General features: G+C 47.4%; 2 protein-coding genes across 4 annotated transcripts in view; one reads left to right on the top strand and one right to left on the bottom strand.

Moving 5' to 3' along the window:
• Positions 1-1,115: 1,115 nt before the first annotated feature.
• Positions 1,116-5,250, top strand: cxcr5 (chemokine (C-X-C motif) receptor 5; the record flags this gene model as incomplete). The annotated part of the gene is made up of 2 exons (XM_084064068.1): positions 1,116-1,148; positions 3,129-5,250. 2 exons carry the CDS (start codon positions 1,116-1,118, stop codon positions 4,206-4,208), a joined length of 1,113 nt encoding a protein of 370 aa, XP_083920194.1. The 3' UTR covers positions 4,209-5,250.
• Positions 4,720-13,941, bottom strand: part of bcl9l (bcl9 like) — a 61,923-nt gene continuing 52,701 nt past the window's right edge. For 2 of the 3 annotated variants that reach the window (XM_084063881.1, XM_084063882.1), the window contains exons 8-13: positions 12,685-13,343; positions 11,652-12,197; positions 9,388-10,258; positions 8,274-8,561; positions 7,689-8,060; positions 4,720-6,503 (exon numbers count right to left, since the gene is read on the bottom strand). In XM_084063881.1, coding sequence (XP_083920007.1) covers positions 5,308-6,503; positions 7,689-8,060; positions 8,274-8,561; positions 9,388-10,258; positions 11,652-12,197; positions 12,685-13,343 — 3,932 coding nt within the window. In that variant the 3' untranslated portion in view covers positions 4,720-5,307. The remainder of the gene's footprint in view (positions 6,504-7,688; positions 8,061-8,273; positions 8,562-9,387; positions 10,259-11,651; positions 12,198-12,684; positions 13,344-13,941) is intronic. The other variant, XM_084063883.1, reaches the window with a different exon arrangement.

Below are 13,941 nucleotides of genomic sequence, written 5' to 3' on the forward strand. Positions count from 1 at the left end.
TTCTGAATACCAGACCTTTACTTGTCATAGAGTATTTCTACATTGTGGAATTGATACTTTAAAAAAGAAAAACGAAAAAACATCTCAGTACTTCTACTGCTGATTTCACATCTCAAATCAGGAATCCCATTGATTCAGTGGTTCTCAAACATTGTCATGTCAAGGACCCCCTCTCAAATTGATATGTATTTGGCCACAGACGGACTCCCATCTAAGAGAAGATGTGTCTCAAGATTTGTCAACATTTCTTTCTTAAATAGCAGATCTACAAGCTTAACGGGGTATCACAAGTTCACCTCACGGCACTGGTCTACGTGTCAAAGTGTCTCTGAGTAAGAACTAATCCCTGAGCGCTCATCAATAAGCAACTGAACAGCCATCAGCTTGGTCTAGCTGAAAACTGAATTCCCCCTCGATACTAAAGTAATGCAAATAAAACGTGTTTAAACTGTTCCTAATTTTGCTGGGGACCCCCTTGAAGCCCCTCCTCAACGAACCATAGGGGTCCCCAGACCCCACTTTGGGGACCAATGCTCTACATCTTTCAGGCTGATAAGGCAGTGAAGGTCGAGTCCTCTGCCTCAAGGACAAGGTGGTTTAAACTATATTCATTAAGAACAAATAGCACCGTGGCCATTTCCTAAGTTAAATTACTTTAGCTCAATATGTTGCCAATGTCATAAATAACCCCCCCCCCCCCCTTTTCCCCTATATTTTTGATCTCCCCCTGGGGATTAATGTAATAGTCTATATCACCCAATTATCCTTAAAACAAAGGCAACCGTAAGCACAGGTGGAATGTAACTCATCACAGCAAGTATTTGAGTATTGAAATAGTAATGATCCATTTCTGAATGTTTTTAAAACTCTGACCTTTTACTTTTGTGTAAGTACTATTCAAACATGGGCACAGAATGGTTAATTCAATACCCAACAATGATTTTGTACGTGGGAGTAGTGCTGTTTCAGTGAGCTTGTCTTTGACACGTTTCTAGACACACCTCCTATCAAACTCCAGAAGAACAAAAGCAGACAGACTTGTGTCTGTCATTTAGAGGAAGACGACAAGTTTCACTGCCGCTCAGCAAATGACAGGTTTTCAGAGAAATACCAGCATGGATATAACAGAACATATGATATTTGATGAGGTAAGTTTTGTTCACCAATTTAGTTTGAGAATATAAACAGGTAACAGTACTGTAATATTTATCACATTATTATTTATTTACAATTATTTGGTCTTTGCATACTAAACTACTTTTATTTGTGACATTTCAATTTTGGATAGATGAATAGATTGACAGACTTCAGAATTCCTTTTACCTCTTTGCTATAACTAGTTTCAGCTGCAGTATCCTGCATAAACATAACAATTTGCAAAAAAATATTGGAAAGACTGTTGAGATTATTTCACAGGAGATCCATCATTTGAAGCAAAGGGATAAATGTAGCCTAATTATATAACTCATCACAGCAGCTTTGGTAAAATGATGTCGTGATTGTGATAATGTAATCAGAATTACTTTCAGTACGTTGCAAAACTGTATCTGACTGTTTTATTTGTGTTGTTATTTTACCACTATGTATGCATTTGAAGAAACATTGGGTTAACATTGCGTTTTTTTTTCTTTTTCAAAATACTTACTACTTTTTTTCTACTCCACTACATCTCCAACCCAGTTGCCGGGATGCAATGTTGCCACTGTACGTGGCAAAGAATTATATTTGTTACACCCCTGCACCACCTGAACGCTCTGTATCAATGGGCTTAATGCTTGTGGTGCTGTTGGGGTTTTGAGCAGCCCAGCATCTCAGAGGCAAATATTGTACTTTTTACTCCACTACAATTATTTGATATCTTTAGTGTACACAAAACATGTACATTAACTGATCAATGATGATGTTTATTATTATATGTAAGCTACCCAGCATCACATACTGTATTTAAAATCAGCCCCACCTTTACCAGCTGCACTATTAATCTCTTAAAACCCTTTATACTTTGTTGACCGGGGTCCCCCAGGGGACTAATCTTTTTTTCGCTTTATGCCAAATCTCTTCAGCAATAGTAATGTTCTATAAGCTCACAATACACCAAGTTGTGATGCATTGTGAGCCTAGATCTGCTATTTTCACAGAATCCTTGCCCCAGAACAGGGATTCTACTGTTCATGTGGTTAAATGATGAACACATTAATGCATTACCCATTACAATTTAATATGATTTTGAAAGGTGCCATTCTGCATACTAAGTAGTACTAAGTAATTTGGTACTAAGTATATTTTTTACTTTTACTCAAGTAACATTTTTATACAGAACCTTTACTTGTTAAGTATTTCTGTGTGATATTGCTACTTTTACTTAGGTAAAACAATATCAGAGTACTTCTTCCACCACCACCACCACCACCACCACCACCACTGAGTAATACATTTATAAACACTAAATCTCAATGTTTGCAATAACATGCATAACCAATTAGTCAATGCAGCACAGTGGGTGAGTGCAGGGCATATACGCCTTAGATTTAGCTAACTAGAAGAGTGTACTGCAGTCTGAGAGATGAATCTGCACCGCAAGCCAAGTCGTTTGAGTTTCATTACTCTAAAAATAGCAGGATGTTGCTCTAAAATGTGCTCTAAGAATCCCCTGTGGAGATCCTTTACATTTGCAGCATTTTGAAGGGTGCCAATGATGCTGACAGAACACCCATGTTTGTATTACTAAAATCAATGTTGAATACAAAAACGGGGATATTATTCCCCGTCTTCCCCTGATATTATTCCCTCTGAATGGCAGTATGTTAATACAATATAAGTAGCACATCTGCAGTGGTTGGAGGTGGTCTCCCTACTCTATCATAGAGACATTTACACTCTGGTGTCAGGTTGGTCACCGACTGGTTGACAATGTCAATATAGTTATTTGAAGCAGATGGCACACTGGATTGGACAGTAAATGTGCCACCATTTTTATTGTAGTTCGGACATAGTAACAATTGCCTTTCTCCGTCAGAGAGGGCTACAACAGACATAAAACGTACGGATTGTAGCTTGAACTAAATTGACTATTTTTGACAAAGTGCAATATGACGAGCTCAAAAATAACAATATGAACCTCTTTCAAGGATTTTTTCAGTGGATACGACGACAATTCATCCGATGATGGCTCATCAGAGAATGGAAGAGAATACATCTGTGATGACGAGAAGACGGGCCTGCAGCTGTTCCACGCCGTGTTCCAGCCGCTGGCCTACAGTCTGGTGTGCCTGCTGGGCGCGGCGGGGAACGGCCTCATGCTGACGGTGCTGCTGAAGCGCAGGCGACTCCTACGGATCACCGAGATCTACCTGCTCCACCTGGCCGTGGCCGACCTCCTGCTCCTCTCCACCCTTCCCTTCATGGCGGCCGAGAGCGCCGTGGGATGGCTGTTTGGGGACGTCCTCTGCAAGGTGGTCGGCCTGCTGGAGCGCCTCAACCTCCTTTGCGGAAGTCTACTGCTGGCTTGCATTGGCTTTGACCGCTACTTGGCTATCGTTCACGCTATCCCTAGCTTGCAAAGTCGCCGGCCCAGAACGGTGCACCTGACCTGCGTGTTGCTGTGGCTGGTCTGCTTGGCCTTGTCGGCTCCCAACGCTGTTTTTTACTCTGTGGCTGTGGTTCCTACAAACCCACTCGTGTTCTCCTGCGCCTTTAACCAACACGGCACACATGCAAATAACTGGATGCTGGCCAATCGCTTCTTGACACACGCCTTTTGCTTTGTCGTACCCCTGGCTGTCATGGGGTACTGCTACACGGCAGTCGTGTTGACGCTGTGCCGCAGTCAGCGGAGCTTAGAGAAGCAGAGTGCCATTCGACTGGCTTTCATTGTCACAGCTGTGTTCTATATCTGCTGGCTGCCCTATAATGTCACCATGCTAATGGACACCATGGTAGTCTTGGGAGTTAACTCTACCTCAAGCTGTGAGACCTACACGCGACTGGAACAAGCCTTAGTGGTGACAGAGAGCCTGGGCCTTTCACATTGCTGCCTTAACCCTTTCCTGTATGCCTTTGTTGGGGTGAGGTTCCGCAATGACCTGCTACAGCTGCTCTCTAGCTGCGGCTGCAGGCCTGCTTGTCTGACGTGCCTCATGGCTCAGGGACGAGGTCACTCATCATCCACCTCCAGTGGCCAAGCAACCACCGCAAGCATCCTCATCTAAAGCAATGTGACCACACTGTTTCATCGTAAAATATTAAAAAAAACTAACTAAGGCAATCTAGAGGTCTGCATATTTTAGCAACACAGAAACCAAGAGGTCTGCATATTATAGCCACGCTTTGATTTGGGGAGTTTGGTCGGCTTGAGCGACTTGCGCATTCTCTGGTGGACAAATATGCAGTGCCAACTGCAGAAGTGTTATCATGTAACGATTTCAGCTTTTTCTTTTTTGTAATTACGCAAAGTACCATACCATGTATTGACAGTACGCCCACTGTTTCCTTCACAGAAGGATATTTCTGTAATAGTGGCATGTGTAACATCCAGCAAACTGGCTCCAATTGACAATATGATGTTCTTTTTACTTAAATTTCTCTTATTCTTTCTTTTCCTGCAAATAAAAATAAAATAAGGTTTTTACATTATACTGTAACTGTATCCCTCACATTCGTTATTAAACATTACAACCAACAGCTGAGCAGTCAAACAATAACTGAGACTGAAACACCATGTTATAGATAGACCAATATTATTCTTTTTTTTTTAAACTTCTAATAAAACACAGTTAAACAGTACCATTGCAAACAATCACAAATTGCATCTTATTTACAGCAACTATATATTATATATTTTCCTTTGCACAACAGTTTGGTAGTTGGTGAAAATAATCAATGATATTAAAACAAATAGAAATTTGAGGCACTCCTCTCCCAACCCCCAATATCGTTCTCCACAACAAATACACACTTCTGCGAAATATACAATTTTTACAGTATTTTAGAAAATGGCTTGAGATTCGTCATTTAACTGCGTGACGGTACTTTTCAGTACAATTTCTTAAATTCATTATTGTACTCCAAAAATTGAAGAAATTGAAGATTATCTTTTTTTTCTCTCCTTTCATTCTTTTTTTTTGTTTTTGTTTTGTTTTTACAATGTATCTCTTTTGAACAACTGCAGGAACAACAATATAATCTCTGCCTCCCAGTCTATCGGCCTGGCAGAGATAATTAATGAAAACATTTGGACATGATGGGGGGGGGGGGGAGAAAAAGCAAAACTGTTTGTAAATAAAGTTTTTACAGTTTGTGTGAAGTGGATCAGAAAGGCATGTTGGCCATACTGCCGGGGCCGTAGCCCATGGGACCGTCCAACGACATGCCCCGCTGACGCAGAGCCTGGGGTCCCATCATACCGGACTGCGGATGGGGAGGGCCCATCATAGGACCCTGGGGGGACATGAGAGGCCCCTGGGGGCCAAAGGGATCCCCGCCGACAGACATGGCGCGCTGCTTCGCCTGCATCATCATAAGGTTCTGCTGTGCCATCAGATTGTGCGGGTGCTGTTGAGGGGACATCATGCCGGCCTGCGGGTGGGACGGATGGTGCAGCAGGCTGTTTGCCATCATGGCTTGTTGCTGCTGTTGTTGTTGTTGTTGCTGCTGTTGGAGCTGCTGCTGAGACATCATGCCTGTCCTTCCCATCATGTGTCCCGGGGGACACATGGGACCCATGCCTCCCATGCCTCCTCCCATGCCCCTAGAGCCCCCCGGGTGCATGCCCATGCCCTGCCGTATGATCCCGCCGTGCGCGGCGTGAGGCGGGAGCTGCTGCTCGGCCATCATGTTCTGCAGGTTGGCGATGTGGGGGTTGGAGGAAGGCGCGTTGCTGTGCGGTGGGCCGGAGGCCGAGAGCTGCTTGAGGAGCTGCTGCGGGGTGGGCTGCTGCTGGGGGCCCTGCCCGCCGTGGTGGGGGTTCCCCTGGGGCTCGCTCTTGGGGAAATACGAAAGGGTGCTACTGGGCTTGTCGGAAGGAATGATTCGGGAGAGGTCGAACTCGGGGATCCCCGTGTGCGAGGTCCGCATGACGTCGCTCAGATCGTGTCCCATCGAGGCGAAGGTGTGGGGCGAGTCCGAGGGGTGCGAGCCTCGCGGGTGAGAGAGACCCTTGGCCAGCAAGTGCAACTGCTGCGGCGGCAGGACGACGTCGTCGGACTGCGAGAACTGCTGCGCCATCCCTCCCATCGGGGAATGCATGGGTCCGTGGGGCGGAGGCTGCATGCGCACAAAGCCGGCCATCTGGTTCTGGGACATGGGGGAGACGTTGCAGGGCCCCATGCCGTCCGGCGGGCCCCCCACCATCATGGCGGGGTTCATGCCAGGCAGGCCCATAGGGTTGGGTGAAGACAGCATGGGTCCAGAGGCGTCGTGGGACAGCTGCTGCTGCCCCTGGAGGACCATCCCCATGGGGCTTTGTGGATCGCTGTGGGGGCCCATCTGGGGGTTCCCCATGTTTCCTGATGGGATGCAGATCAGCATGGGAAAGATCATGTTAAGTTTAGCTTTTAGGTAGCATTTTATATCCCCAATGTATAGATAATGAGTGCTCATATGCAGTTCCTGCAGTCTTTTCCAGCGGCTTTAAATATGGTACAGTATATTCATAAAGATTGTATACTGTTATATTTGTAAAGCACTTCTGTGAAGTGTTGAGAGTAACACATAATATAACTCCACTACTTTTTGCGGTAATTAATAGTGTAACTAGTCACTTTTCCAATCCAATAGTGCAGTTAAGTAAGTATTTAGAATTGCCCTGGTTTGGGTATCTGACAAGATACAATTTGAAAATGGTCTCGTCTCACACTGTGTCACAGCAACACTAAAATGCATACATTAATATTGAAAAAAGTAGTGACACAAAATGTACTCTCCCTAGAAACTAATTTCATAACTCAGGAACTCTTACTGAGTTACTTCAGTACATTTCTGAGAGCAACAACTATTAACTACTTTCAAATAGCCTAGGTATAAAATAGGGCTGGAGTGGTTAATGTATGTTTTATAATGTAATCATTAATATCTGAAAACTAAAGTTTTCAAATTGTTGTAGTGGAGTAAAAGTACAATATTTGCCTCTGAGATGTAGTGGAGTAGAAGAAAAAGTATTGGAAATTGAAAATACTGTACTCAAGCAAAGTACAAATACCTCAAAATTGTACTTAAGTACAGTACTTAAGTAAATGTACTTAGTTACTTTCCACCACTGGAACAACTGCACCACCACCTTGAATGTTTAATGTCCTTCTTCCACGAGCCCATGTATTAAACTATCTATCTCATAATGCGAAGTGTCTCCGACTTCATTTACCTCAGCAAATACTAACTGATACAGAATTCCTCGACACTAATTACATTATTAAGATGATTTGTGAGAAGAGTAGAAAAATGTTTACGGAAGTGGTTCTAAAACCTTAATTTCAAGGACAACTAGTTTACCCCAGCAATAGGCCACAGACCCCCATAGCTCAGAGAGTGTACAAACCCGGACCTGGGTCCATTTGGTTTCATTTGTACACTCTCTGAGTTATAGACCTATATAGTAAGGGTCAATTAGGTTCCTAACTACCAATTATGTAGGACCCTCTGTAACCCCCTCAAGGACCCCTGGGGGTCCCCGGAGAACCACTGATTTACGGTACCTGCGACGCTGACACCAGACAGGAGAGGGCGGTCGGGAAGCATCTCATCGTCGGAGGTGGCGATGGTTTTGATGGCGTCGTGGTAGAGCGGAGTGGAGCTGGGCATGGCGTACTTGGACATCTGGGACATGATGAGGGACAGAGGGTTCTGGGTGTGAGGGGCGCCGTGTTGAGGGGCGCCTTGAGGGGTACCGTGAGGGGCGCCGTGAGGGGTACCATGAGGGTTGCCGTGAGGGGCGCCGTGAGGGGCGCCGTGAGGGGCGCCGTGAGGGGCGCCGTCCGGAGACGAGTTGAACGGCATGCTGGGATTCATGGAGCCCGGCTGGCTTATTGGAGTGGAGTTGGAACTCCTGGGGGGCAATGACGGGTCACCTGAAAAAATACATCACAACAGTCTTACATTTAAGGCAATCAAATGGTGATCACAATGCGTCACATTGCGACACGTAGCTTGTATATCTGCTATTTTTGACAATTAGTGATAGTTTTTTTTGTAATAACATCTGCATTGAAAGTTAACAAAATGCTAGAGCACCAGGGCTTTTATTTAGTGTGTGAATACATCTTGTCAGGCTCTTTCCATACCGGTCTCAGTAGAACTACTTCCTCCGTTGCCCGCTCCCTTCCCGCCGTTCGGTCCACCAGGACTCGGAAGCGCTGTTTTCGGGGACGCCCAGCCCGGAGGAGAGCCCCCGGGCATGGCGGCTGGTGATTTGAGCTGTCCAGGAGAGCCGGAGGGAGATCGCAGGCCGAGGGAGGAAGCCCCCATGACCTGAGGGGACTTCATCGAAGAGGACGAGGGAGTCCCGGCGCCGGAGGCCGGAGGGTGAGGCCCCGTGGAGGACATCTGAGCGGGGGACTTGAGTCCTGGGGCTAGGGTTGTGTCACCATCACGAGTGTCACACAAATAATTGTAATTAATATAAATCAACATTTCTGTTTTCCTTTTAGGCTTTATGAACAAAAATTGCACAGGGCAGATATGACAAATAAACGTAAATGTACACATAAAATCGTCTCTGTCGGGAGGAAACCTAGTACGTCCAAAACTGTTACTTTCCAGGATTCAAATTCTAAAACAGCAAATATAGTAGCAGATATACAAGCTCAAAACGCGTCGCTTCGCACCGCGTTTCGTGCTTGTCCATCTGCTACTTTTGATGCTTTTGTGTGACGTTGTAGTATGATCAAGTAGGGATGTTAATTTACGAAAAAACACAAAAAGTTTAAATATGGAGATAAGAGGTTTCTGCCCCGACAGCGACGGTATGTAATAATAGGCTCTATGCACAGCAGCCATATTGGGTATGAATTGGGCCTCTAATTACTTCCTTCACGGATGTTACCAATGATACTAATGAAGGCTCTGTTCCATTCTGGTCAAACAGAGTCAGGGTGCTGATATTGTGCATGTTCAAAGTGTGGTCCAGGGACCCTCATGGTTCCTTGAGAGGGTGTAACTCTGAGAGTGTACAAATGGAACCAAATGGACCCTCCCGGGTCCATTTGGTTCCATTTACACTCTCAGAGTTATGGGGGTCCTTGAAATTAAAAAGTTTGAGAACCACTGTGCTACACTAACTGGAACAGAGCCTTCATTAGTGTCATTGGTAACACCTGTGAAGGAAGCAAGGAAGGGGCCCAATTTCTGTCCAATATGGCTGCTGTGCATAGAGCCTATTGTGACCACCTGGCCTACCTGGAGCAGAGGGGGAAGGCAGCAGGGGAGACGGCTGCTGGCTGAGGGATGGAGACTTGAGCTGGTGCGGCGGCGGCATGTCTCTCATGGCGGGCGAGGTCATGGCGTTGATGTTGAGGGCCAGGTCGGAGGGGTGGCGAGCGCCGAGGCCTCCTCCCCCCGCCATGGGCATGTGACTGAGCCGGGACGTCCCCCCGCCCATCTGAGCGGGACCACCCTGGTGGTGGTGGTCGCCGCCGGGCCCGAACATCTCGGGGCCGGGGGGCTGCTGCTGCTGGAGATACGCCCCCTCCGCCTGTCCGCCGCCGCCGCCGTAGGGGCTCTGATTAGGAAACTGGAGGGGACCGTCGGGACCCCCCGGGATCATCCCCTTGTTTCCGCCCCTTCCGTTCTGGATCGCCCGGATTCGCGCGATCTCCTCCGGGCTTAACATCTCCCCCAAGTCTCCGCCCGGACCACCACCTCCTCCTCCTCCTCGCAGCTTCTGCACCAGCATCATCTGCTGCTGCTGCTCGGCGCTCATCATGTTCATACCCAGGCCCCCCAGCGGAGAATCCACCAAGTCCCTCATGTGGGGGGGGCCCCCGCCCCCCCCGGCGCCGGGAGAGCCCATCATCACGTCGCGGGAACCGGGGAAGTCCATGGGCTCACCCCGGGACGACAGGCCCCCCCGCCCCATTCCCATGTTAGGAAACCCCCCAGGGTTATCCAGGAGTCTCTGGCCCATTCCGGCCTGCTGCTGCTGCTGCTGCTGGTGCTGCTGCTGCTGTTTGGCCAGGCGGTCCAGCTCCAGCCTGTGGAGCCCCTGCAGCTGGCGTTTCTCCATGATGCGGAACATCTCCTCCCGGGTTAGAAGGCGATCCGGGTCGCCCTGCAAGTAAAGGGTAGTTGTTCACGATCATGACATTTCAGTCGACTATTAGTTGTTGTAGAAATAACATTTACGTTCACTCACTGCAACTGCGTTTTGTCAAACAAAATAACAAAATAGTGTTACGGAGGATAGGCATGTATAAGCCTTTAGCTTCGGCCTATTCCTTTTCGATCACCTTAAACAATGTTACAGCTTAACGTATCTTACTGTATGTAAGGTTACGGATGCTGTTGAAGATGATCGAAAGGAACAAAAATAAATAAATAACTGTGATTAAAGGCATTGTAGGGAACATTAAGCCTATATTTAAAAAATATTTATATATATATTTTTTGCATTTTTTCCCCTCTATCAGCCACTATATAATGATGCTGGGGTGTTTTCCTGCATTGAAACACAGGCCTCTTTCTGAAAACCCTATTTTCCCTATTGTTGTTGTTGTTGTTATGTTTGTCCGGGACGTAAGGAAGTCTATGGAAGTCTATGGAGGCATCACCCCCTGGTGGCCGGGAAACGAACTGCACAAACATAAACAATGCAGGGAAAATAGGGTTTTCAGAAAGAGTACTGTGTTTCAATGCAGGAAAACACCCCAGCATCATTATATAGTTGCTGATAGAGGGGAAAAAATGCAAAAAATATATATATAAATATTTTTTAAATTTAGGCTAAACGTTCCCTACAATGCCTTTAAGGATTTAATTGTGTTTTTGGCATTGAACATTGGAACATATGAATCAGTCATTTAAATAGACACAGAAATGACGGACAATAACCGGTACCGATGATCAAAATACAGCATAATGTACAATGGCCAAAACAGGCCATGCGTTTAATAATTCGATACATTCAAACATTTTCCAAAATAGCGGAAACAGCCGATCTACAAGCTCACAACAAGATCGTCTATTTCCGCATTTTTCAACAGATACAATTCATACCGATGAAGTGGAGCTGATTCTGACGATTATGTCAGTTGCGGGAGCGGTCTATAACGTCGGTTCTCAAAGTGGGGTCCGGGGACCCCCAGGGGTACTTGAGGGGGTCCCCAGCTAAATGATGGATAGGAACCAAATGGACCCTTATGGGCCTGTAACTCTGAGAGTATACACATGGAACCATTTGTATACTTTCAGAGTTAAATTGACATAGATTTTACAATATAAATTGGGGTCCCAGGGATAGAAATGCCATTAAATGAGGGTCCGTAGCCTAATGCATGTCAAACTGGGGGTCCTTCAAATTAAAATGGTTGAGAATCACTGCTAGAGAGCCGTAAAAATCTTCTCTTATGGGGGTTCCTGGCTTATGTTTTCGAATGGGGGTCTAATAAGTGTCAATTTGGGGGTCCTTGACAGGAAAAGGTTTGAGAACCACTGGTCTATAATACCTGCAAGTGCTGAGGGGGCGGTCCGCCCGGCCCGCCGGGGTAGCAGCCCGGGTGAAACGGCCCCCCGCCGCCGCCTCCTCCTCCTCCCATGCCGGGGTGCATGTCGTCCAGCCACACCATCCCCGGCCTGGGGGGCCTCTGATGATGGCCCCCCCCCAGGCCTTCCACCATCGACAGAACGCCGCCCGGACTGCCGGGGAAACCCCCTCCTCCTCCTCCTCCCCCTCCCCCTCCCGGAGGGCCTCTCTGCATCTGTCCCAGGAACCTCGGCGGGCCCCCCCGCGGCCCCCCGCCCTCTTGGTGCATGTCTATCATACGTGCGTTTCCTCCCCCCATCCCCCCTCCGATCATGGCCCCGTGCGGCGGCCACTGTTGCTCTCCGGGCTTGCTGCTGTGATACGGGGGCGGCGGCCCCCGCATCATGACGGGCCCGCCGCCGCCGCCGCCGCTGCCGTGCTGCATGGCCGCCATCTCCGTCATCATCCTGAAGTGCTGCGCCTGTTGCTGCTGTCCATGGGGCTGCATCTCCTGCTGCCGCCGCTTCTCCTGGTGGCAGGAGGTGCAATAGTTAATCATTAGGCGTGTGCCGATACACTCATTTCACCATACGATATGATACACGATATTGGGCTCACGATATCGATACGATATATGGCACTTTTTTATTATGAAAATATATGGGCGGGGGGGGGGAGCAAATGCAAACAAATACTTATGTTTTTTGCATTATTATTATTGCAAAAAACAAAAACAAAAAAAAAACGCCAAAACGATACATATCATCACGAAAACGTATCACGATATATCGCAGGACGATATATCGGCACACCCCTATTAATCATCATTTAAACGGCTCAACTGGTTACAAAGACTAATCGATCCAGTCTATTATTTGAATTCTTGTCAATTCATATATTAAAAATAAAACAAATTATATATATACAAAAAAAACATGCTTCTCAATTATTCAGTTAATCAAAAATGCAATAGACAGAATAATCGCTGAGAAAATAATTGATAGTCCCTCCTCTACCTGGTAGTACTCCTCCTGGAGTTTCCTCCAGGCCACCTGCTCCGGGGTGAGGCCGTCCGGGCCCAGCAAGGAGCCCATGTCCAGCCCGGGGGAGAGCTGGTGGTGGGGGTGAGGGTGGGGAGGCATGCCGTGGTGGTGGGAGCCCATCTGAGGGCTCTCCATGCCGGACGCGCCGATGTTCTGCGTTTGGGACATAATGGACTGCAGGGGCTCCTCGTACTTCTTCATTCCTCCCATAGGGGGCAGCGCTGAGGCCATCATGTTACCGCTGTTGTTGCAGTTCCCGCCGTTATTGTTGCCGCTATTGCCGTCGTCGAGGGCGGCGCCGCCGTGAGTGTTGTTGTTATTGTTCAGGTTTGAGGAGTTGTTGTTGTTGGGGTTGCCGTTGTTGGGACCCCCAGCGTCCCCAGGGGGAGGGGGCCCACCGCCGGCCCCGCTCCGCAGCAGCAGTCTCTCGATGTCCCTCAGCGTTTGCAGAGAGCGCTCCCTGTGCTCCAGCTGCTCTTTGGAAAGGCTGGCCGCGCTCCTCGGCCCCGCCTCGCCCTGCAGGTGTGCCGACAGGGCCGAGGGGCTCCCCCCACCCCCCGACGGGGAGCCCCCCGCCACCCCGCCCGGCCCGTCGCCGCCACCGCCTCCTCCAGGACCTCCCGAAAGCGGACCTGCAGAGGACACAAAAAAAATAATGTCCTTTGTCTTAGTCTTTCTCAGTATTTTATACTTAAAGTAATGCTAGGTAACTTTTTCAATAAAACTAAAGTTAAATTGTATATCTTTTGTGAGTGGCAAATGTTTCACAACACCCACTCCATGAATTTCACCCCCGAAAGCCTTTTGTTTATATATTTTCTATTGAACGGGGTCGGGGTTGACGTTCCCGCGATAATGATGTCATCTGGCCAGAAAATGGAAGCGGAAATGCACCGGTTTCCTGTTTGGCCAGGAACTACCGCGCTAATAACAAAAAGGAAACTCACGCTGATTTTAAGAGACTGTATGATTTGAAGAACGAAAAGAAAACAGAAAAAGAAAACACAGCTCACGGTAACTAAAGCTCCACTGGCTAAGAGAAACGATCCACAGATCGTATAAAACAATTAAAAGAACGCTTTTTGAAACACTTCCGTCTTACGGTGAAAACGAATGGAATTCTGGTAACGCAGTAATTAACAAACGGCCTGCAGTGACGGTAATGACCAGCAGAGGCTGCTAAAAATCGTTTTTTTGAAATTTGCACAGTACAACTTTAAGTCCTTTAGC

This window comes from Gymnoscopelus microlampas (assembly GCF_963454915.1).
Source record: "Gymnoscopelus microlampas genome assembly, chromosome: 8".
Taxonomy (NCBI): Eukaryota; Metazoa; Chordata; class Actinopteri; order Myctophiformes; family Myctophidae; genus Gymnoscopelus; species Gymnoscopelus microlampas.